The 26,617-nt window shown below is 41.0% G+C and overlaps 1 protein-coding gene across 3 annotated transcripts in view; it reads left to right on the forward strand.

The window, feature by feature from the left end:
• pak4 (p21 protein (Cdc42/Rac)-activated kinase 4) overlaps positions 1-26,380 on the forward strand; it is a 61,182-nt gene extending 34,802 nt beyond the window's left edge. For all 3 annotated transcript variants that reach the window (XM_033631386.2, XM_033631388.2, XM_033631387.2), the window contains exons 2-11: positions 1,725-1,961; positions 3,145-3,344; positions 3,581-3,791; positions 4,675-4,893; positions 6,491-6,949; positions 8,137-8,270; positions 9,502-9,628; positions 17,478-17,603; positions 18,886-19,020; positions 19,415-26,380. In XM_033631386.2, coding sequence (XP_033487277.1) covers positions 1,761-1,961; positions 3,145-3,344; positions 3,581-3,791; positions 4,675-4,893; positions 6,491-6,949; positions 8,137-8,270; positions 9,502-9,628; positions 17,478-17,603; positions 18,886-19,020; positions 19,415-19,570 — 1,968 coding nt within the window. In that variant the 5' untranslated portion in view covers positions 1,725-1,760 and the 3' untranslated portion in view covers positions 19,571-26,380. The remainder of the gene's footprint in view (positions 1-1,724; positions 1,962-3,144; positions 3,345-3,580; positions 3,792-4,674; positions 4,894-6,490; positions 6,950-8,136; positions 8,271-9,501; positions 9,629-17,477; positions 17,604-18,885; positions 19,021-19,414) is intronic.
• Positions 26,381-26,617: the final 237 nt, after the last annotated feature.

Raw genomic sequence — 26,617 nt, forward strand, 5'->3', positions numbered from 1 at the left:
AATAAAGTATGCATCTGTTTTATTCGAGCTGTCAAGAGCAGTCTGGACTGTAGTCAGTCTGTTGTGTACATGCACAGTATGTACTGTACATGTCATTCCACAGTGTGACACTCACAGTTTGGTTGAGACAGCGAGAACAGCAACAAGTGATGACAGTAAATGACTAATTGAGGATGCTGCTTTGATGTTCTCGTCCTCTAGCATGGTTGTGTTGTTATGTCCATCAGGAAATGCTGGAGTAGAAGCACTTGTTCTGTCATGAGTAATGAGAGACCAGCAGTGAACCTGATGTTGAGCCTACTGATGACCTTCAGCTAAAAGGTCACAGCTGGTATAATGCCAGTACACCACTAAATGCTCAGTGGGCTGAAATAATCTGGTTGGATTGCAGTTTATTTGCTCAACTGCACACACAAAGTGCAAAGCAGTTTTTATAAAGATTTGTTATTGAAAGATGCTCAATTTACAGTGCAATTACAATATCTGTATCGTAAACATGCTTCAGTTTGTGCATGAAAAACACAAATATGCTAAGTATGTAGATACTGTAATGTGCTTATTAATTATAAGTGATGAAATGATACATGTACTTAAAAAAAAATATATATATATATATATATATATATATATATGTGTGTGTGTGTGTGTATAATGCACACACACAAGTAAATAAGTAGTATATATAACACATTACTAATGATAACTCATTAGTAATGATAACTAAATGGTAGGCTAATAAATAAATACAATAAAAATGAGTAAATACTACTTAAATACATGCATGCATGCATACATATAAAAGATAATGAAACAAATAATAGAAAATAAATAAAGTAGAATAAAAAGGGAATAGTTTTAAAATAATCATTCTCAGAACCCATCGGCTGTATTCTGCGTCTGGCTTCCGGCAGACGGCGAATACATCCAATGGGGGCAGACCCCCAATTTTTTGGCATTCCGGTTTGATTTGGGCGGAGGAGGTGAATTTCCGCTTCCGACTTCCGTTTATATATAAGTAAATATGCTGAACCATTGCGATGGATTCAGAGTTTGCAGTGACGCCAATTATGTTCCATCTCGTTAGTTCACCGCACGGACCGTTTAATCTTGCAACAACTGCAGCCGGCTCAAACGTGATTGGTCAATATCATGCAAACTACAGACAGCCTACAACCGGAAACCAGGGCTCTTCCGCTCTTCTTCTGGAGGCAAGATCTCCGGGGTTTGCCTACAGACTCTACATTCACTGAATGTACAGTCTGTATATAGAGACTATAAAATAATAAACCTACACAGTCAAGGCACATACACATGTATTGATATGTACAAAAGGAGCGAAGTAAGCATTAGAAATGTGCACAGTGTGTTTATATCATGGTGCAAATTAAGGAGTTAATATTTTGTTGGTTGCTGTTTTATAAGATGTCAGTCATTTACTGAAAATAATACAGTTATTAGTAGTTTTACTCTGGGTCAGTCATTGATTGCATTTTATAGGAAACCAGACCCAGCCTGATTTCCAAGCCATTTTTAAATGTTGATCAATATTTTTTTACACTATTTATTGTATTTCAATGTTTCAGTAACTGAGTGTTTGCTAATGTTGCTGCCTATGCTTGTCAGCATGCACATGCTATATGTTTTACATATGTCACTTGGAAGTTTTACATTTGCATTTTATCTTTCCTGCTAACCCTCCCGTCTTCTCTCCTTCCTCCCTGCAGGTTTGATGATAGGCCACAGCTGCCACAGCCGCCATCATGTTCACCAAAAAGAAGAAGTCTCGTATCCAGATCTCCGCTCCATCCAACTTTGAGCATCGCGTACATACAGACTTTGACGAGCAGGAGCAGAAGTTTGTCGGGTTGCCGCGGCAATGGCAGTCACTTATCGAAGACACAGCCAGAAGGCCAAAACCCTTTATCGACGTGACTGTCATCACTACTGTAGAGCCACGCAAGGTGGGATGAGCGAAAATCAAACCAACTAACAAGTTGTCAGCTAAGGAAAATCATGTGTCCAATGTTCTAAATAATGTTTATTAGTTTGTACATGTTGACTGCAAGGTCAAACTACATATCGACTTAATAAAGTCTAGGGTTGCACATCAGAAAACAGTGCCGTCACAGCACCAAGTCTGCCCGCTCAACCTCAGCGGCAGCTTTAGCATCCGTCTTAGACATCTGCGGCGTGGCAGCCTTCAGTGTTGATAGTTCTGTGTAGTTAATTGAGCCAGTGTTGACTGCAGACAGAGGGGCTGCACTAGGTTTTTAAATGAATTTATTATATTGGCTCAAAAAAGGAAAAGAAAAAAAGTGCGCTGATGATGGTGATGATGATTACCTTATCACCACAGTAGCATTACGTGACCACAGTATTGTGGTACTGAGGTTATACCCATAGTCTGACCGTTCATATTAGAGGTCACCTTCACTTGCAAACAACATCAGAAATGTGCCAACATGCCACCCTAAGGCTGTATTTGTTAAAGTTGATGGTCACCATGTGAAATGCAACCATTGTGAATCATTGCACACCTTGACATTCGATGGTTATAAATATACAGTCTCCTTCCTGCAGTAGTTATTTATAGAACAAAGTTGTTAGTTAGTTCACACAAAGTATAGAAAAATATATTGTGGTACTGTATCAACCTCAAGGTATTGAGGTACACAGTCCAATTACAATACACAGTCCTATTAATAACTTAAGATACTGATGTCCAGCTAGCCAAGGCGTTTGTATTTTTACCACCACATGGTCAGTGCATTGCCTTTGTCTTCAAAAGCCAAATTCAGGTAAGACAGTCAAGTTGAGTCTTTTTTGCTTTGTCACTAATCAACTTGATGGTGATATTAAAAGTCTTATGTGAAAGACACTGTAGAAATTCTGAGATTCTGTCATTGGGAGCAACCAAATTGACATAGAATAGATACTTGATCAAAAGACAAAAAACAAATATTTTAAGCACTCACAAATTCACAAGCACTTTTATACATATGCAAACCAATTCGTACAGAATCCTAAAATAGTGACAGTTGTCACCACTTTTAAATGGATAAATGATGAGACAAGCTTTGTATGTAAGGGCCTCCCATCCTGTTTACTATTCCACCATAATCCAATTTTGTTTTAAATCTCCAGACAATTGTACGTGGCAGCAAGCTTGGAGTGGATGGCTCTCTGACCTGGCTGTTGGATGAGTTTGACACCATGTCTGTGACTCGCTCCAACTCCCTGAGACGGGGCAGCCCTCCCATCCAGCCTCGCAAGGACTCTAGTTCTTCAGTAGGGGGGCAGGAGAACGGAGATCCTCACCACAGACACTACTCACACCCAGACAAGTAAGTACTTGACTGCAGAGCTAGAGGGCGTAAAAGCACAGATTTTAAACATAAGTAAGATTGGAAACATTTGATAGTTGTGTATTTACTCTCTGCTCTACAATGTTGTGCAGATGTTGTAGCATCCATCATTTTATGATTAGCACAGGAACAAAGCAGATATGTTGTCAGTACAAACCAAGAATCTGGTTCACCATAACTACCTGCACTGATCTTTGCATGGCTCTGCTTCTTAGAGACCGACTCAGGTCAGACCACCACCACAGTGGAGGTGACCCCCGTCAGGGTCAGCGCGCACTCCGCCCTCCTCAGTGGGATGAGGGAGTCCAGGGTCGGCCCCAACAGCAGCCCCGGGGCCAAGAGCCCAGCAGGGCCCACAGGGACAGACCAGGCTCCGGCCCTCCTCCTCCCCCTCACAGGGACAGAGAGCCTCGAGACCGGGACCAGGTAGGGACTGAAGATGAAGCCTGGACTCAACACCCTCATCTTCATATTTATTGATAACAGGATTCATTATGTAGACATTGCTGGTAGTAGGACTCGCACGGCTCTCCTTTCTGCAGTCATCATATTATGGCGTTTTTCTTACACTTGTGCTGGCTTGGCTTGACTAGGTTTGAATTTGTGTGTTAGCCCAGCACAGCAGGGATTTGCGTCTCCATTACAACAGGGCCACCCACTTGAAGGTGTTACTTTGACTAACAACGTGCTTGTCTTGAGCTGATGACGTTTAAAAGCAGCAGACTGATCCACCGCTAAAGGGTCCTCATTATTTTGTTGTGAATATTTTAGCTACAAAATGACTGAGAGGTGAACACACAGAGAATTTTAAAAATATCTTTCTCTCTGGTCTCCCACACAGACATCAGTTAAGAATACACAATACACTCTTGTTTTAGGGGGGGATAAGGGTTATCAGTAGTTGGCTGCGGTTGGCGAGACGTCAATGCTACCTGTTTGGAGGCAGTCGGGCGAGCCTTTGGCCCAATTCTGGTGAAGTTTTCCCTGTTAACTGCACACATAGCCTAACTAAAAGCTTGCAAAAAGAGACACTGTTTTAACAGACCTCAGTTCATGTGGTAGAAAATGTCAGAGAGTTGGATCATAATGACTGAAGGCACCAAAATCTTATTTAGAATTAATTTTAGGTGCAATGAAGATACCTTTATTGGTGATCGAAAGGATCTATCTGTAACAATAGGGCACCTTATGGTTTTGAAGTCTTAAAACATTTTAGTCAATGGTATAAAAAAATTGAGTACCACTGATTTGCTATAATTTGACACCGCAGTAGGAAATCCATCCCCACCTAAACTCTGCCTCTCTTCAGGTGGATCAACCCAGTGACCACAGGCCAAAGTCCAGCTACATGGTGCGGGATGGCAGCCCTCAGTCTCCCAGGGACAAGAGGCCTCTCTCTGGGCCCAACATCCGTACTCCAAACCTGCCAGTAACAGAGGGGGTCATGAAAACTGCCCAACAGACCACACGGCCATTTAACACCTACCCAAGGACGGACAGCGAGGGCGGACGCAGCCCCACAGGACAGGTAGGGACGGCGGCATGAACAGAGAGACACACAGGCTGTTGATAGGACAGACAGCAGGAGAGACAGCATCCCTGAGGGAGGGCAGACGAGTGCAAGTTGAGCCACTGGCTGATGGATGAAAGCTGTTACCACTGTATATCTTTGTCAACATTTGTTGAAGATGAAGTTTTCAGTCGGTGCATTTTACATCATTAATCTTTAGTGCAGCAAAATGTATTGAGATGATTGAAGAAGTGATCGAATTTATTACTCGATAGGCTACCAAAAAATTTATTTGCATCTACAATATTAATAATTTCTATGATTTAAAGATTGATATTTAGCGTATTGCCACAAAAAGTAACGCAGTACTATGTTGGATAGATTTTTTCCCCCACCTCTAGTTGTTAGGTACGTGTCTTTGCTGCATTAAAATCTTAAAGGGCGCTGTAGACTCACTAACAACTCCCATCCAGAGGCACCTCAGTATTGATGACTGGACGATTCTTTATCGTCTAGGGTACAAGCCATGTTGAAAAAATACGTTTTCTGGCCGCCACAATTTTCTTACTGTCTATGCATATATCTTGCAAAAGATGAGATCCTGTTTTGTTCATAGTCTCTGAGCGAAAGGAAAACCTAAAAACTATAAAAGTTATATATAAAATTCGTGCGCCATCTTGAAAATACAGGTACGTACAGGGACATACTTGAGAAATACGGAATCGCCTTTTGCGTTTTCACTTGTCGGTTTCCGCCTACAGGTAGAGTGACGAAAAGCAGAAGCAAGCAGGCTAGTCACAAGTGCCAGTGCATTTGAAAAAAGGCTAAAAGGCAACGTGACCGGCGATTTAAAAAAAAACGAGGGTCAACATTGGGGTAGCCTTTCCCAGGTGGAGAGAGCTGCTGAAGGAGAATCACAGCTAACAGCGGCTAACAGCTGTTGGCGACCAGCGCCGCTAACGCTGTTAATGCTGTTAGTGCCGCTGGTCGCTAACAGCTGTTAGTGACGCAGTGTTGTGAGGAGAGGGATGAGGTGTGTGAGGTTGAGCCACTTGTCAGTTGTCAAAAGACAAGACGTGATTGGTTTGTTTCGATTTACACCCGCCCCAACAGTCCTACATTGTAAACACTCAGAATGGTGAGGAGGGGGTTTGTCAACTTGCGTCGCGTGTGTCTGTGTAGGAGCCTGAATGAATACTCCATGAAGTATCGGATGACGTGGTTTCATCAATGTTATCATAGCTTTTTTTGTACACAGCAGCTACCGTTGTTGCAATACGCGTTTGAAACAGTGAGGCGCTAAAGTGCGCTATCCGTTTGAATGCAATATACGATCTCAACACTACATAGGAGAAATTCCAACACAGTGCCTGTTTAAAGAAATTTGCAGATCCATTTTCAGCATACATGAATATCACTATCATAACCATAAAACATCAAACATGAGTTAAACGCTACAATTTGTTGTAGCACACATTTTATTGGGAATCCATTCAGATGACCACCTGTGGGTCACAGTGACTCACTTCACTGGAAACCTATTAACATCACTACATAATAGATCTCCAACCCATCAAAGTATGTCCTTTTTGTGATGACATTCTCTTTCTTGCAGCCGGTTCGACATCATGAATCCTCCCCTCAAAATGGCCCTTCTAGTGGCTCCTCACGAGCTTCCTCTGGCTCCAAGCCCCCTGTAAGCCACCCGCACCCTCATCACACCTCCCACCCCAGCCTGACCCCTGAGGCCACCCAGCAACCACACACCCCTCACCCCAACGTTCCAGCCCCACGACCCCCTGTGCCCTCTGGGCCCCCAGCATCAGGTGCTCCGTCACAGGGCCGCTCACCGCAGAGGGAGCCCCAGAGGGTTTCCCATGAGCAGTTTAGAGCGGCGCTACAAATGGTGGTGGATCCTGGCGATCCTCGGACCTACCTGGACCACTACATTAAGATAGGGGAGGGGTCCACGGGAATTGTGTGCATCGCCACGGTGAAGACCACCGGGAAACTGGTCGCCGTGAAAAAGATGGACCTGAGGAAACAACAGCGCAGAGAACTTCTCTTCAACGAGGTAAGAAGTCATGATCTACTGAAGGCTGTGATTCAAAGCAACTCAAAATCCAAACACACTAAATGTGACAATAAATGCTAGCCTGAGTGTCAGACTGAAGCTCCCAGAATCTTCAGTCTGACATGGCTTCCATTGAAGGCGATTTACAAGGGGGAGGGAATTTGATTTTTCCCTAACCAATCAGTAGAGATCAACGACTCACCCTGAATCTGACGTCATTAGTATCCATGCCTCGGGGGTGCCGAAAATCTATGATCTATGGTCTGGAGCCAGGCTAAATAAATGCATCATCTGATGCTTTAATTCCAACTGCAGAGTGGATGTTTTACTGCACTTTTACATTTTACCACTGTGATAAGTCATATTTTTTTATGCCCCCGTGCTGGCGATAGCCATGGCCTGAGGCATTACGTTATTGGGTTGACCACCTGTCCCATTCTTGTGAACACAATATCTCAAGAACACCTTGAGGGAATATCTTCCTCCAAATTCAGCACAAAAGTTCACTTGGACTTAACGATGAACTAATTAGATTATGGTGCGCAAAGGTCAAGGTCAGTGTGACCTTGCATTTGTCTTATTCTTCTGACTGTGATATCTCAGTAACACCTTGGTTAGCCTGCTTGTCATCTTGCTATGTTTGCACTTTTTCAAACAGAAAACGCATGTTTTATATTGTAATATTAACTGAAAATGATGTGCAATATAGACAACAGGTAGACTGTTTTTGCGATTGCCATTTACCAGAAACTTTGCGCTTCCTGGCAGTCTCCCTCCAGTCAGCTGCCTCCTTATTTTACTTTTTGTAGTGAAACAAGGAGGTGTCATTTTGATGTTTCCTCATTCCAACCTCATGGATCAGCCGTTTCTCATCTGTTGCAGCTCTTTCAGAGCAAGCGACAGAAACAAATAGAAGATGTCCAACAAAAGTTTAGCTCTGAATGCTGCACTGCAGTGCTCGTGATGCTCGCGGTCAGTCAGGACACACACGAGTTGCCAATCGTCACTTTCCATTTCAGACACTTGAATCTGCTTATCAGGCTTCAGTGTGTCAAAAAGCTTTAATGGCTGTTGATCAATTGCAGCTTCAACCCTGCAGATAAACCAAGGTAGAGAACCCTTTGAGTCCACTAAGTAATGTAATCATACCCTGACCGTGTGTCCTTCTGTTTCCTTGGTAACTGCAGGTGGTGATCATGCGGGACTACCACCATGAGAATGTGGTGGAGATGTACAACAGCTACCTGGTGGGAGACGAGCTCTGGGTTGTCATGGAGTTCCTGGAAGGAGGAGCTCTCACTGACATTGTGACACACACCAGGTGAGAAACTTTTTTGGAGGGGAATTCAGTCATTTATAACAACTCGCAACGACTGTGGCTCAGGAGGTAGAGTGGGTCGTCAACTAATCGGAAGATCAGCAATTTGATTCCTGGCTTCTCCAGGCTGCATGTTAAGTATCCTCGGGCAAAATACTCAAACACTGACCACTGAATTGATCCATACTGAATTCCCTGATGGCCGTTGCATCGACGTGATTGCGTTTAAGCTGAGTAGCAGGTGGCACCATGTATGGTAGCCTAGGCCACCAGTGTGTAAACGTGTGCGAATGGGTGAAACTATCATGTAGTGCGAAAGCACTTTGAGTGGTCGGAAGACTAGAAAGACACCATACAAGGGCAGGTCCATTTTAACCATTGTGGGTGAGTATGTGACTTCGTATTCCATGATATGAATCTATTTTCATGTAATTCTTGTGTACCCTGCTTTAAATTTCCCTCATTAAACCCCTTGCACACCAAAACTCTGTTCTCCCATAGGGGGGCAGCATTGTCTAATGTGTTCTGCACAGACAGATACACCAACATCACAACAGGAAGAAGTACTCAGTTTACTTTAGTCAAAGTGGCAATATCACAGTGTAAAAAATACTCTGTAACAAAAGTCCTGCATTCAGAATCTTAATTCAGTGAAAGTACTAAAGTATAAGCATAAAAATATACTAAAGTACCAAAAGTAAATATACTCATTATGCAGAATGCCCCATTTCAGATACATAGATATTATATTATCGAATTATAATTGTTAGTGTATTAATGTGTTCATCACTTTCATGTTGCAGCTGGTAAAGGTGGAGCCAATAATAAATCAATATTTCTAAGTTGATTTGTATTTTGTATTAATAATACGGGTCTGTAAGTCACAAATAAATGTTGCACATATTTTCCTCAGATGTTGTGGAGTAGAAGTGAAAAAAATGAATCAATAGGAAATACTCAAGTAAAGTTCAGGTACCTCAAAATTGTACTTAAGTACAATATTTGCATAAATGTATTTAGTTACATGCCACCAATGATCCCTGTGGCTTGTGTCATTTAAGAACAAGTTATTTATTGATTTTTATGACAGTTTTTCAGATTCTTGTGATATTTTAAGATGACTGTATCTTTATGAAATACAGACAGAAAGTTTAAAACTTTAAATTTAACACATAACTGCAAAAACAAAGATGATGAAAAGTCTAAAATCTGTGGTGTCTCCCTCCCTCTACAGGATGAACGAGGAGCAGATCGCCACAGTGTGTCTGTCTGTCCTGAAGGCGTTGTCTGTCCTCCACTCACAGGGTGTGATCCACAGAGACATCAAGAGTGACTCCATCCTCCTCACTCATGATGGCCGCGTATGTACCACAATATTTTTCACTGCTTTTAATGCGTCCACCGGCAATAGCTGTGGCCGGTGACACAGTGGTTTTTAGGGTGGTCCATCCGTATGTCCCATACTGGTTAATGTGGAATCTCAAGAGCTTCTTTAGGGAATTTCTTCAGAGTTGGCACAAATGTACACAGGGGCTGCATCCCAAGTCTCTTAAAATTACTGCTAACCACCTTATCTAGCCACCTTATCTAACTGTTTAGTCCCTCCCACTTAGGAAAACATTTAAGGAGCTAGGAGTGAGGAGCGAGGATTGCTGATTAAGAGACATGAGGCGGCCTTACTCTGAAGCGTCACGTAAAGCGACGTCCTATTCTGGTGATGGCGCGACAGCTGGATCTGCTGCATAATGGAGCCAGCATTTGGAGTACACCCCAAGTCCCATTATATGACATTACGACATCCCTCTGTCCTTAGGACCCTCACAGCGGATCAGGAAAACTCCTCAAAAAAACCCTTTAACGGGGAAAAAATGGTAGAAACCTCAGGAAGAGCAACTGAGGAGGGATCCCTCTTCCACTGAGAGATGCAGGACAGACGGTAATGACAGTAGCTTACAACAACATTAACGAAAGTAATAATATGAATTAATATTAATAATTAATATTACCTACAGGCTATTAAACATTATTCCACTCACATGACATGGAGGACAATTAATGATGGGCAAATGTGTGTGCGTGCATGTGCGTGTGTGTGTGCGTGCGTGCGTGCATGCGTGCGTGCGTGCGTGGTGTTATATCAACATGTGTGGTTCTGGACATGAGCAGCTGCACATTTAACAGCCACACATCACCAACAGTCCGCTGAACAACGGGTTGTGAATGAAATAAACTTAATTACAACATGACAGTCTTGCACAAAATATCATTAACGTTACTCTTTGTAGTGACGTAGGCATGTGAATTACAGCATTACATTGCAAAGAATGCATGTAACGGGTACACTTGCGCTGTTTCTCCGCCATCTCGTTCAAATGAGCCAGATGTAGGGGGCGGGTATTTATACGTCAGGGCCTCAAGCTGAAAAATACTTCCTGTTAGGAACCTCTCGTGTTTCATTACTCATCGCACCTAACAGATCCCTCCTAACTCCTAACGCTAACTCCTTACTGGCAGGAATAAGAGGCATGAGACAGCCTTAAAGATGGCGGACCCCAAACGACTTCCGGTTCAAGTCAGGAGTTAGGAGTTAGCAGTATACAATTAAGAGACTTGGGATGCAGCCTTGGACTCAACAGTGAACTGATTAGATTCTGGTGGTCAAAGGTCACTGTGACCTCACAAAACATGTTTTCTCAGTATTTATATGATAATGTTCACAAAAAATTGACACTGTTGTCTAATAGGATAAAATGATGAAGTGAAAAAGATCAACTTCACTCAGCTCAGCCTTGCTTCCAAGTTTCCCACTGGACACTTGTGGTATTGCAGAAAAAAAAGAAAAAAAAAATCCACTGTGGCCCATAAAACATTTTACCCTTAGGCCACCTTCATAAGGGCATGTGTTGACATAGCCTTGTTCTTCAGCAGAAAAGCACTGACAGGGCGTTGGGGAGCATTTCATCACAGTGCTTCCTTTTTAAAATGTCAGATGAATGCAGAAGATGTCTCAGTGAGCTCATCAGTCACAACAGAAAGAGAGACATGTGTCAGTATGTGGTTCCACAGAAATGAATTGAATTATGTGGTATACTTGTTAAATTAACAGCAGCACATACCTGCTCTTATATGTCAAACCACAGCACTGGCTGAGGCAGAACTTTATCAACATAATAGGTCTTCTTATCTGCAGAGAAATTGACTAATACACTAACATTTATCATGGATCTGTCCCATTTAAATGATCCAGTAGTCCAACATCATCATGCAGCAGTCATTTATGTTAACACAACATCTGCGCTGTTCCTGCCATGACATGTCAGAATGTCTGAGAGAAAGGCTTATGGTGCGCATTGAGTTTGTCTCACAGGATGCACTGCAGCCACTGACAGAGCTTCTCTGAGTGTTACAAGAATAAAAAGAAAATGTTGGTTGTTAAAAGGAACTAAAAGCCTCTCTGTCAAGACCTACTGTGGAACTGAGACTGGTGCCAAATCACTTCCTGCTCGTTGACAAGAAAGTTTCTGCTTTCTACAGAAAATGAAACCAACATGGTTGCAGAGCAAGACCAGGGAGAAAAGGAACTTGGCTTCTTTTGTCAAAGTCTACATCAGTGGTTAAAAGTAACTAAGTACATTTACTCAAGTAAAGTTCAGGTACCTCAAAATTGTACTGAAGTACAGTGTTTGCACAAATGTATTTAGTTACATGCCACCAATGATCCCTGTGGCTTGTGTCATTTTAGATTTTCTTACTTAAGTACAGATTTAAGGCGCTTGTACTTAACTTGCATATTTCCATCTATGCTACTTTTTTAATTTAACAACATTAATGGAGCAGTAATATTAATCCAAAAACATCAGATTGAATAGGACAGAGAACATTTTACTGCACAGTGAGTACTTAAACTTTTCATACTTGAAGTACATTTTGCTGACAATACTACATACTTCTTGTTGTAGTATGTATTACAACAACAATACTTGATATTACTTAAATAAGGTCTTGAATGCAGGACATTTGCCTGTAGTGGAGTGTTTCCCGTCTGTTTTAGGTTAAGTAAAGGATCTGAATACTTCTTCCACCACTGGTCAGCATATGCATAAATGGTCTGGGTTTGTTCTGTAGTGTTTCAGGCCTGGACAAAAATTACACAAGAAAAGGACTGTGTGTGTGTCAGATGTTGCTGAATGCATAGATGTGTCTCTGCTGAGCTGAGGTTTCACCCACACGTTTATCATTTCAACAGGGCCGATAAGTTGAGGCAAGCCTTCTGCTAAATGTTGTGAGTGCTTTGCTGTAGCTTGTGACTTTGTTCACATTGGTCAGATCGTATGGATCACAGATTTTGCAACTGATTTGGTAAAGGGAACAAAAATGAATTTGTCTGCTCTATGTACCACATCCTACTGATTGAGCTCACAGATGTGATGTTAATCTAAGCCTGGACTCTTTTGGCACCAACTTTCGGTATATATGAAAGTCACACATGTGAAGCTCAGATGAGCTATCATGTCAAACCACAGCATCTTTGAAGACAGCTGAGTGTTTGTGGTTTGATGTCTTTATGAGCTGTGGCCTGCAGCAGTATGCACGGCCAGACCTCTACAGTAACACTGAAGTGCCTCTTTTGCAGTGTTGTGCTCTGTGAGGCAGAAGAAAATCACCTGTAAGGTCCTCTTCATGTTGCTCATACTCCTGATTGTGAGTTTCTCAGAGGTCACTCTGCTCTATCATGGTGTGAGCCAGACAGAAATGATTCAATATGGTAATTTTAGTAGCTACAACGATCTTCATTAAGGATGCTTGACTGATTGGCCACTGATCGTCATCGGCAGATAACAGTTCGATCAGTGGTATTTATAAAGACTGATCAGAAGAGCTAATTACATGATGCAAAATGTGGTGAAAATGACAATTTCACCACGTGCCGCAAACATGGCTCCACTGTTCTGGCAGTTCTGACAAACTGAACCACAATTTTTTGGGGCTATATCTCTATATCGGGGCTATATATCTCAGTATTTTTAAATCTCTTCAGAAATATTGTAGACTACCTTTTTTAATGGCAGCCAGATTACATAATGCGAAATTGCCTAGGGGTCAGCTGCTTCTCGCATCATAGGGGTTATTAAAAAGAAAAAGAACATCACATACAAATGAGAAAAATGCAGCTGTTTCATCTTTTCACTGAAAAAATAGTAAACTTTCCACTGCTCCTGAAAGCAGTGGCTCTTGCTGTCAACTTTACTTTTTTTTGTTATGGCTATGTCTGCTACCTAGTAGGAAATGTCTGCTGCTAGGTAACTGTTCGCTAGCTTGTTTACTGTTTATTAAAGCGCAATAGTTCTGTCTGCATAGTTCCTACTTGGTACATGTCTACAAATTGTATCAGAGTCCTGCCATGGAAAGTGAACGGAAAAAATAAATCAACTTACTTATTTAACTAATTCTGTGTGGTAGTCCACATTTAATATTTTATAAGATAAGACATGACCCATTTAAAATCAGTCTGTGGGCCACGATTGGCCCCCAGTCTGGATTTTGGACATGTCTGACTAAAATACTTAACTGCAGTTACAATAAAGTTAAATAATGTACTGTTATACAAAAGTTAAACCAAAAACTGTTTTAAGAAAAGTTAAAAAAGATACTGTCATACAAAAGTTAAATTAAGGACTGTTACACTTAAATTAAATTAATTATTGTAGTAATAAAGTAAATAAAGTATTGTGTAATGAAATAAATGAAAGTGGAACCACTGGTGCTTTTGTTCTGAAGCACCTGGCTCATCTCAGGCAGGGAGTGTTTTTTCTGCCGTGAACTTGACGCTTCTGGTCAACAGTTAGCTGTTAGCATAAAGTTAAACTGTTACAGTGGCACCATTAAACTGAGAATTTATTCACTGTGAGTGGAAAACAAACTAACAGCTCCCCAGTTCATTTATTATTAATATTCGCTTTAAAACAATGACATGACAATTAATACTTGATGTTACTAACATACTCATTTTATACATTCCACATGAAACAAGCTGAGTATAATCAATATATCGTCCACCTCTACACTGAACGTTCTCTGCTACATTCATGGATAACGGCTAACTTACAGTCAGGACAGTCACAATATCTCTCTCCTCTTGCTCTCCACGCATAACGCACTGAACACTTTTGCAGAGGATGCGATACACTCTGCTCTTTCTGACATTGTTCACATTTTTGCCCAGTGGTGTCGTGCTATTTGCTTTAATACTGCAGCGCCATCCATGTCGCACATGAATGCTCACGCACAATTAAATTGTGGCTCATTTCAAAGGTTATGTAACTACTGTTCATACAGTGGCAAGTTTACTTACATTAGTCAACTATAACTGACCACACAATCAAAAGTTGGACGGTAGGCTTGGGCGATATCAATTTTTTTCACACCTTCCTAAAATTTCACCGTGGTGTACAGTATATGGTGGGATTACTGTGCAGTGCTACCTAAAAAACAAAGTTTCCTCCACAAATCCAAAGTGACACAGCTTGACTAACTGATTTACAGATGGTCATGTCATGGTTGAAGTATTCCCGTAAGAATAGTTAAATAAATACATAATGCTAAATGATAAATAGAAGGTGGGAAATATCCCCCATGATTGGTTATAGGTAATTGTTATTGGCATTACTGCTTACAGAGCACCCTTAATCTTTAGCCCTTTGGATGATATGGAAAGGTTTGTTGTTGTATTTTGCATTTGTGTATCAACAAGTTGACTTTTCAGTCAAACTAAGTATTTTTAGTTTGAGACACAGTGTCAATCTAATGAAAAACCAATATTGTACAAGCTCTATAATGTTGCCCATCTCATGTCACAGCACCTAACAGTTTGGTCTTTGTCAATAATAACAAGTGAAATTAAAGTATTTTCGACATGCATCAAAGAGTCTAGATTTCTAGACACTGTACAGATAATAATGTGAAATCAGCAGCCCCTCACTGTGTTTCTGTTTGTCCTTTTGTGTTCATTTAACATTTTGGACGTGTGTTTATTTTTTAAACACTGACAGATGACATTTCTAACTATAAGTTGAAAAAAATAATTTTATTTTTTATCAGAGAAGATCTCTGAGTGGTCACACTGTTACCCTTCCTTCTGGCTGCTTTGGTGTTTTAGTGTTGGGTTGAGTTTGGGTTGCTGTTTGCGGTTTGGCCTAACGGGAAGCTGACTCGACCAAGCCTGAAGTGTTTCTCATCAGTAGGGTGTGTTTGGTGTATCTGAATGCACTGTGTGCTGGGTGATATATGTGAGAATTTAGATAAGTGTTGAGACATTGGCTGTCTGTTCTGATAAACTGTAGTGTTAATGTCAGGGTAAGGTTTATCTTAGAGCTTTTGATGTTGTCTATGAAGCTCAGTTTGTCACGGTTGCAGTGTTTGTTTGCATTTGTGTTCATACATGTGTGCACAGGCTCTCATACCCATTTTTTTTTCATTTCTCTTTCTGAGTCATCTGAGAACAGTGGACCTGTGGTCAACATCAAAGGCTGCTTCTCTGTTTAGATACCCAGCTGTTGCTCCTCCTGAGGTTCAGGGGTTTTCCTGCGAAGAGAATTATGAGGTGGCAGCCTCATTCAAATTTCAACCTGCCTCCAGCTCTCAACAAAACTGACGGATTTAAAATGGAAAACACTATTTCTAACAAGCATTGCATTGTGTGGATTTTTATGATTTATTTATGAAATGCAATTGCGGTATTGCACAGATGTAGTGGGGCTGTCCCAATCAGCACAGTGCACCAGGAAAATGCTGCCAATAAGGGGAAAAAAGTGCTGTCTGTTTTGGGTCGCAGCAAAGCAGATGCAGCCTGGTGCACCACAGTGTTTAAGCTGGTAACATCTTTGCCGCCATAGTCTGACTAACAGAATGTCGATTGTGGCTTTGAGCCTGCAAATGGGCTACTGATTTCAGCTGGTAATCTCCCTCCCTCACGCTATCTGCATGTTACTGTTTCCAAATCTCCTTCACTACGGCAAACAGCAGCAGCAACCTGAGCTAACAACCTACATGCTGAAAATGGCACGTCGGAGTTTATTGGCCATGTCTTTTAACTCTGGCAGCTGCATGCACCATAGACATTGACTTAACAAATGTACCAATCCTTTCCACTTCACACAAGCTTCTGTGATATCGTCTTAATGATGTTCTGCTAGAGCCACATACAGCCAGCAAAATTGTCTGTGGTTTTACCGGATCTGGTGAGCTCCTCCAGAGCCTAAGTCAGGCTTCACCTCTAGGACTCAGATTATTAAATTATGATGGTCTTTTTATCACTAGAAGTTGAATCACACAGTGACATACGACTGTTAAGGTTTATGTGGCATTTTCTTTTGTGGAGGCATTTTAATGACAGTGCTTGTTTCCACACGTGTAAATGTCCCACCAAAACAAGTTCACACCAGACATTATTTTTACAAGAGCACCATCACTGCATCCTGGTTTAGTGCAGCCCAAGACGACAGAAACAATCCAAAGCATTTTTCCCCCTATAGCAGAAAGATAGTCTGTGATTCCAGACCTTTCTCTTGCGCTGTTGGTTTACGAGATATTCAGTGTATCGCAATGTGTGGTCATATTCTCAGTCTCAAATATGGTCTTGCCAGGTCATGTGATCTGCTACTTAAGTACACAAAGAAATATGACTGGGACCACAACAAACTGATGATCATTTGATATCCAGGAATCCACATGATAGGCATCACTTGAGCCAGCTGACAGCACAGTACACATGCATGTGTGTGCACATGATGAGGACGTTACCACCTGTACCTCATTTCTAGCCAGGAAAAAACCCTGGAGGTTTCCCCTGTTTTTCCTGTTAAAGGTTTTTCTTACTCTGCATCGAAGATTTAATGACAGACAGTGCTGTACAGATTGTAAAGCCTGTTAGACAATACTGTGATTTTTGATATTAGGCTATATAAATAAAATTGACGTATAAAGTTGTTCAGGAACAACTTCTGGCTTCATTCACAAGCACTGTATAAATGAAAAGGCTGCAGACAGTTATTGTATTTCTTCAACCTCACATACACAAACATGATGTGAAAAACTTTTGTACTTTCTGTGAAAAATAATCTTGACATTCATTGTTTTTTTGTTTTTTTTCTATTTCTTCTTTTCATCCATCTCTTTCTGCCTCCGTCTCTGTGTGGCTCTCTCTGTCTCCAGGTGAAGCTGTCAGACTTTGGTTTCTGTGCCCAGGTGTCTAAGGAAGTGCAAAGAAGAAAGTCTCTGGTGGGAACACCATACTGGATGGCACCAGAGCTCATATCCAGACTGCCCTATGGACCAGAGGTAACATCCACACATCCCTCAGGAGTTTACTGCTATTTGTTATGAGAACATCTACAGCACAGACGCCAAAAAAGTTTGGATGCAGTGTAAAACATAAACAAACCTAAAAAAGAATGCAGTGATTTACAGATCTTAAATACATTAAATACAGCACAAAGACGAGATATATAATGATCAAACTGATAAACTGTATTGTTTTTGTAAACGTACATTCATTCTGAATTTGATGCCTGCAATACGTGCCAAAAAAAGTCGGGACTGGGGCAACAAAAGACTGGGGAAGCTCAAAAACATTTGTTTGGAACACTACAGATAATGGGTGACAGATAAAATATCATGACTGGGTGTGAAAAGGGGCACTCTTGAAATGCTCAGTTATTAATTAAGTAAGGACGAGGCAAGGTTCACCACTTTGTAAAAAACTGCGTGGGTACAGACGATTTCTATTACAGAGTTTAAAGGGTTAAGAACAATGTTTTGTAGCACAGTTTAAAGGAATTTAGGATTTTCACCATCCACAATCCATAATCAAAAGATTCCGAGGATCCAGAGAAATTTCTTCAGATGAGGGGCACGGCTGAAACCAACATCAGATACAACTTCCATCCTTCAGACTGCATGGGCTCAGCAACACTTTGGCAAAACCATTATCAGTAAATACATTTTGTTGCTTCATCTACAAACGCAAGTTCAGACTCTTACGTGCAAAGTGAAAGCCAGGTATCAACAACATCCAGAAACGCCGCAGACTTTTCTGCGACAGTGAGACACATTCTGAATGTGTTACAACAGCGTGGCTTTGTAGGAAAAGAGTGTGGGTACTACACTGGCCTGCCTGCCTGCAGTCAAGACCTGACTCCCATTGAAAACAGAATAAAACAGAGACCCTGGACTGTTGAGCAACTAAAGTTTATATAAAGCAAGAATGGTGAAGAATTTCACTTTCAAAACTTCAACATTTTAGTGTCCCCAGTTCCCAAACACCTACTCACTGTTGTTTAAAGAAAAGGTGATGTAGCACAGTGGTAAACATGCCCCTGGTCCAACTTTTGTGGAAGACAACAAACTCAGAATTAGTGTATATTGACAAAAATCAAAGTTTCCCAGTTTGAATATTAAATAACTTGTCTTTGGACTTCACTCAATTGAATATAGGTCCAAAGGGATTAACAAATCATTGCATTCTGTTTTTCTTAATGTTTTACATAGTGATCCAATGTTTTTTGAATGGAGGTCGTAAACCAGCACATCTCTTCTACTTATTGACTGTCTCTCTGTCCAGGTGGATATCTGGTCTCTGGGTATCATGGTCATAGAGATGGTGGACGGGGAGCCACCGTACTTCAATGAGCCGCCGCTCAAAGCCATGAAAATGATCCGAGACAACCTGCCTCCCAAACTGAAGAACCTGCACAAGGTACAAAGACAAAAGCCTGATTGTGACAGAGCAGTCTATGTGAAGCACCATCAGCACATCTGATTTTGTCATCTTTTGCTTCTACAAGAGGAAGACAAATGACCACTGGCAGGTTTAAAGTAAAATAAAGTACTGTTACAATGAAGTCAAAGTATGGTCTTGAACCCTGCGTGTTCAAGGAAAAGTAGTAGTAGTTTGTGCTGGTGGCTTTAAAACTATGATGTAACGGTTAAAACTCAGTGTCTGCAATATACTCATTTTATACATCCCATGTGGTACAAGTTGCGATACATTGAATATAATCTCTATGCCCACCCCTTATTCTTCCTCTACAGATCTACAGGATACTGTCACTAACACCTGACTGACTTTGGACGTTCTCTCCCTCTTACAGGTCTCCCCTCTGCTCAAGGGCTTCCTAGACAGGATGTTGGTGAGAGACCCGGCTCAGAGGGCCTCAGCCAGTGAGCTTCTCAAACACCCCTTCCTGACGAAGGCGGGTCCGCCGTCCTGCATCGTCCCCCTGATGAGGCAGAACAGGATGAGATGAGATATGTGACACCAAGACCTCCAGACTCTGGAGGGCAGCGTGTGCAGGTTCAGATGGAACAGAATACTCCTGCACACAGAGGGGTGGCCCACAGAGGTCAGAGGTCACAGATAAGAGGTCTGTGCTTCGGGCAAAACCCTCGGAAAGATCTGTGAGCTGCAGAGTGTAAACTGGATGTGCAGGAGTATTCTATTTTTTTCTTATGTGAATCACTGAACTGTGGGGAGTGTATTCTTTTAATAAGAGGCAATAAGATGGTGTGTGTGTGTGTGGGTGTGTGTGTGTGTGTAGATGTATGTTGGTAGCACTGTTAATGACAGTGTTTCATGGCATATGTGAGAGCAAAGAAGCCACAACTTGCCTGTCGTGTGATTTTTGCTGATTTCATTTGAACATTCAGTTTTAATCGAGGACCTGGAACAATAGTGGCTGTTTTTATTTTTCCATTTGGACCTTACCTGGATTTCAAGTGTGATGGTGGGGTTTTGCACGCCAGTCGGATACTTTGAAGGAGCCCTGAGCCCATTGGCTGATTTTAGAGACAGACGGAGCGCCATTCTAATCTCGCTCTTTGACGGTCTGGAAGCTGAATTTTCTCACTACAAAGATTTCTCTCGCGGATGGATCCCAGACTCAGACACTATCCTCATCACACCCAGAACCTACTACTGAGGGAGGAAATCTTTTGACTCAAATGAGTCAGACAAACTTTGTTTTGTAGCCATATAAACACTAGCTTCCTGTTGTAAACAAGCAAACATACACTAAGTCGAAAGGTAAACACTGGAGTTGTGTTTTTTTTAATTCCCTCTTATTTTCCTGTGTAAGTACAATGAACATAGAGAGATATATCAGTTTTGATGTTTTGCTATCTCTATTTTGTGATTGTTTTATTATTATTATTATTATTATAATGATTTGTTTCCTGGTTTATTTTAGAGAGAGATGTGATGATTTTTGAAGCACTGTCAATGAGAGATAGAAGCTGCACTCCCGCTTGATTCCAGCGCACAGATAATAGACACTAGATTTTTTTTGTTTTTGGACCAGACCAGACACTGACCTGTTTTACAGAAATATTAAGAGACAACAATACCAACCCTTAAAACTGACTGGGTATAAAATCTTGACAAAGCACATACATTTCATACACATTTTAACATGTTTTCTTTTAAACAGCTGCGTTTTCTGAAGGGTTTTTATAAGAGAATGCTTCCCCAACCCTTTTGTTAACCTTAAAGGAACACTTTACCCACAAAATGACCATTTGTATATCAGTCATACCATGTTACCTTGAATTTGTGAAGAAAACATTTTTTCTCACATGCCTCCACAGAAAACAGTGAACATACATGGTCATTTAATTAACAATTTCAGCTAATAGAACTTCACAATCTAATGGTTCTTCTTTGGTATTTTGACTTTTTTTTTTCTTTGGTCAATTCTGAACCCAGAGTACTTCATGCTGATCTGCCACTCCTTGACAATGAACACACACACACTTCTGGATGCTCTCTTATGTCACTTTTTGTCCCACCCAACTAAACAAACTGACATTTTTTGTATGTTTTAGCACACTCACTGTTCTAGTTATCGTGTACTTTTCTACAACCCTGATGCCAAAAAAAAGTTGGGATGCCATGTAAAACGTACAGAAAAACAGAAAGCAATGATTTGCAAATCCTTTGATAACATGATAAACTTTATTTTTTCTGTAAATTTACACTCATTCTGAACTTGATTCCTGCAACATGTTCGTAAAAAGAAGGGCCATGGGCAACAAAAGACTGGGAAAGTTGTGGCACGCCCAAAAACCAGCCTGCTCTCACCGAAAAAACGGCAACATAGGTCGACGTTGCAAACAGCTTATTATGACCCATACTTAGATTTACTGTAAGGTGGCACCCTCTAGCAGCCATAATTAATATTACAGGACCAAAGACTGCATAATGTTGTACAGTATTAAGGAAGCCCCCACAGGGTGGGCAGGAAAACACAGGACTTTCATTCAGGAGACTGGTGTTCATGTCCTGAAGTCACCATGGACTTATTTTAATAACAATAATGACAACATAGCATAGTATGCTAGTACGTGTAGCATGCTACGTTAGTGACATCTGTGATGTGTTGTAATTGGTGACAAAAAGTTTATTTAGTTTATCACTTTGAAAATTAAATATCTTGTCTCTACTGTATTTGGTTGACTTTTCATACAGTTTAACAGCATCCCACCTTTTTTGGAATTGGGGTTGTACATACATATACATACGAAACTGCAGCTGTAGATGCACTGTACTCCTGCTGAGTTCAACTTGTGGATTCTCCAGGAGAAAATGGAGAAGCCAGTGACTGAGAGGCCTTGTACCAAGTGTAGGATGTAGGTAGGACGTACTCAACACTAATAGAGTTTGTTTTCTTACATTGTTGATCATTCCTGCAAAGCACAGCTAGCTGTGGTGTGAAGATAATGATGTGACCACAAACTAAAGTCACTGTTAATGATTTTTGATGCTGTGCTGTGTAGCTACACTTCTTGGAAGAGGTAAAAAACAACAACAACAAAAAATGTGCGTAAAAGCAGCAGTACCCTTCAGTGAATACTTTCTGTAACTTCAAACTGCAGTTGCATTATCACGTATTTGGACTCATAGATTCATAAAAACACTACTAACATTGCCCTCAGTCTGTTTTCCAACCAGTAGGAGGAAAGAAAATGTAACAGACTCACTGTGTTTTGGACAGTTGCTGCTGGTAAATTTGCTTTGCTGCCTTAATACATGCGCACACAAGCATGACTGCATGCCTTGCCTGAGGGGAGGGTCTTACAAGTCAAAACAAGTTTGATTGATTGGAGTCAATTTTTCCTGACTACAGTGACCACTCGCTGTATTCTGGACTGTTTTGAACTCACGGCATCCTGGACAGCAGGCATTTCTAATGCATTACTAAACGTTATATATATTTTTTTGTTACTTCAAAACACTAACAGGTAGTTATTCTCCATTTTTTGACAGCCGTCTGTCATGTCTGGCAGAGAGATGTTACTTCAAAGTAGGGCTGGGTGGTATGTCAAAATTTTCATAGTACGTTTTTTTAAAAAAAATCATCGCTTTCACAATATTTGATGGTATTTTGCTCGGGTTCGGCCCGCTTGACATGCTGCTGTGTTGTGCTATGGCCTATTCAAGTGCTGGGATTTGACTCTCTCTGACAGCCATTCTCGCCTCTAAACTTTTCTCTATGCTCGCACTCTCGCCGGCTCTAGCACACCCGTGGTATGCAGCGGTGAAATGGGTCCCCGCTGAAACACTTTACCACTGCGCATGTTCCAGACATTGTTTAGGCTATTCACCAGTATTGCGGTATATGAAAAAATCATATCATAACGAAAATAAATACCGATTTTCGATACGAACTGGTATACCGCACAGCCCTACTTTAAAGGTGGAATGACTTTAGAAAAGGCCAGCCCTAAAACACTCTCTGCCCATTTGAGTTTTTTTGTATTTATTGAGCCTTATCTTGATTAACATTACTATGAAAATAGTATTTTGCAGACACAGGCTCTCTCATTTCTGCATCTTCCGGTCACAGAATCCTCCCCACCTGCCATATTCGTTTAGCCACAGGCGTACATTGAACACTCGCTGTGATTTCTCCCAAATCAATGAAGGAAGGAAAAATGATGAGACCTTTATGTATTTGATTTGTGACCTGGAAGTATTTATTGAGTTTCAGTGTCTGGAATACTGTCCAAAACACAGTGAGTCTACCTTAGCGTCCACTTCCTAAAAACATGTACTCTCAAGTTTGCTTGCATGGGCTGGAGCAGGTTTGAGACACTGTAGTCTGAACATGGGTTAATCATAAACTTACTTGTTTTCTTCAAAAACATTCTCTCAGAAGAAATTTGTGGTGTTTTCACGTTCTTCGTCTTCTCAGCTGATGTCTCTGGATCTTTTTTGTGTGTGTGCGTGTGCATGTGTGGGAAGAGCCTGTAATGACTCACAGATTATGAAACGTGTTGTGATGTTACAAGTTTATAATCAGAGACGTGATAGCTGAGTTGAGTGACAATCAGGTGTAGTCGAGGTAATCCAGTTTGGGCTGTGAATTTTATTAGTTTTTCTTTTTCAGGCAGAATTTTAAATTAGAATATTGATCCCACATGAATCTTTTAAATCTGCACATATTGGTTCATCACTGACTTACTATGTTTAGAGAGAACTATAAACACTTGTTTTGGATTTACAACAAATACACTTTATACTGAAGGTGCAAACTTCTCCTCCAACTAAATGCTGGCAAATTCAGCCCTGTGTGGTCTTGAGAGGTGGCTGGTGGAATGGTGAAAATGACCAACTAATATTGGGACTTAGAAATTTGACAGAAAATTAGGACAAACTATAGGGAAAAAATTATAATCTGAGATATCATGAATTAAGTCATAATCCTGAGAAAAGAAAGTTCACGAAAAGGTGTACTGAGAAAGAGAAACCTGATAACAGTTATATATGTTGCATCAGGAGCAAAATGTGGTTTTGCCAACCTAGTGACCAGAATAAATGTTGTCATTGTACTTTTCTGCAAACCATGGATAAGTTATTGTACATTTCATATGTAGTGGATAGTGGTAGTGGTTGAAACTTAAAGTTTCAGTTTTCAGTGTTGTGATAATGCTGACACACACACACACACACACACACACACACACAAAACACCAGGGCCATGTTTACACCTTGTATCAACACACATCCTGTGTGATAGTATCATCCAGGATGCATTGATATGACTCCAGTGTGTCTTGAGGTCTGAATGCTCAGACCACATTCAGAGATTGTCTGAGTGATCAGATCTCAGCTCTGCAGTGTGAACGCTTATATGTCCTGGGCCACATTGAACCATGCCCTTGATTATGTCACAGCCCACCAGATAATATAACTTCTTCATCGGCCGTTTGCCAATGTTTGGCTGTCGCTAAGCTTCTGTTGCCCCCGGTCTTTGTTGTGTCCTGCACAGTTTGCCCCTCGTCGGTCCTAGTTTTTAGTTCAGCATGTTGAATTGATGTCAGAGACGGCACAGCCCGTTGGTATTTTAGATCACTCTGATTGGCAGTTCAGCTTAGTGCACAAAAGGAGAAATGGAAGTGAGGAAAGTAAACAAACAGCTAAAGTCAAGAGGGCGTTAGATGTACATGCTGGTTGGCTGTTGGCTGTAGTCTTTGCAGTGTGTTCATGTGCAAATATTTGGCCGAGACACAGTGACGTGAGGTGACACAACAGTCAGCTTTTGTTGCCACAAGTTCTTTGATGTTGGTTTCGTGTGTCTTGGCCTTGACACAAACGCAGAGCTGGAGGACCATCTCTGGAGCCACTCGCAGTGAACAGCCGGTTTACTGGTTCAGGTGTGAACAAACAGACAGAGCTGTCCAACTGTGATCGGACCACTGAGGACACATGTTGATACCAGGTGTAAACAGGATTAGGGTTAGGGAAGCATCATGTTTTGGCCTAAAATACCCAGTTGGGTCGTTACAAACACAGGTGGATGTGTCATGAACTGTCCTGCTTTTACTGGTCTTTAACAGTTGTCTGCTGCTTGGCGGCCATCTTGCTTAGGTGTCACATCATCCACCATCCTCTCCATCTCCTGATGAGAAACTCACATACATGTAACCTGAACTATGTCACTTAAGAAACGTTTTATTACATATGCAACGTACAAATACAACATATCTTTGGTTTGCAGAAAGGTACAATGCCAACATTTTATTCTGGTGACTGGGCTGCGTTTTTCTTAGATGACTATTTTTAACTTTTGTTTTGAGCCCGCTGTGCTCCAGCTGCTGCCTTCAAACAAATCCGGTCATTGATCCATATGTCATGCACCCTAACTGGTTTCATTTTTATGTCAGTATCCTTAAAACTGTTATATTAAGGTGTTTATTGGTGAGACCTGCAACTCCAGGTTATCAAATGTACCCACATATAAAAGACACAGACTGGTATTAGTTGTTTAATGTCTCAAAATAATGAATTTTTCTCAATGTCTCAGTGATTTTTTTTTAACCTTTCTCTCCAAATATTGCAAGTTTTTCTCAAACCATCTTTACTGTATTCTTTATTTTCCCTAATGTTGGCCCTAATACTCAGTTACATACATTTATATATGAGCCATTTTGGTGTGTTGACAAGAGGTTTTTCTTGTCTCTTGTCCTGCCTGCGTAGTCCCAACTTTGTGTTATTCCTTTATTGGTTTATCTTTTATTTCATCATTATCATTCCTGCTGAGATCACTTTAGAATGAGGATTTTCCAGGGTTTGCCTCAAAGTCTGCGTTCTTCTCACCTGCTCCAGAACTTCCAAAAGTTTTCTGTTGATTCCTTTATTAGTAGCCAATGAGCAGCTCTGTGCAGCTGTTCAGGGTTTAGTGCCTTGCATAGCGAAATCTTGGCAAACATTTTTAGGGATTGTTTGGTTGAGTGAGTTTTCTTGATTTTGGGGGTAAAAAAAAACTCTGCAGGACTTGCATCTGGTTTCCACAGTGACCATGTGGTTACTGAGGCTCATTGACCACTACTGACCAACCAGCCTGTGCTATACAATATGTGACAATTATGATTCTCACTGACTCGCTTCTTTTTGTTAAAAGCTGATTGTGTTGCAGTATTGACATGTTTCAACAAACATCAGGTCCCAACGACTGTTCCTGCATCATCTTGTTTTTGTAAATTTCACTGGTATTGTAAAAAAAAAAAAAAATAGACTTCACTTTGCATTTTTTTTTCAAATACAGATTTTGTAAAAGTCATCCTCAGTGTCTGTGTTCTGTTCACTTGTGTGTTTTGACAGAAGAGGTGTAGAGAAGATGCTCTTGTTCTTTACTCAAACCTGAAGAAGTAAAACACACACACAATCTTAACAGGCGAATACAGAAAAATACTGTTTAAAGTTCCATTCCTATAGAAGCCCAGTATTTATTCTAAATGACATGTTGACCTATCATCAGGTTCTGCAGTTGGCAGTGCCGTCATAACTCTTCTGAGAC

The sequence above is a fragment of the Epinephelus lanceolatus genome, chromosome 4 (genome assembly GCF_041903045.1).
Source record: "Epinephelus lanceolatus isolate andai-2023 chromosome 4, ASM4190304v1, whole genome shotgun sequence".
Classification (NCBI taxonomy): domain Eukaryota; kingdom Metazoa; phylum Chordata; class Actinopteri; order Perciformes; family Serranidae; genus Epinephelus; species Epinephelus lanceolatus.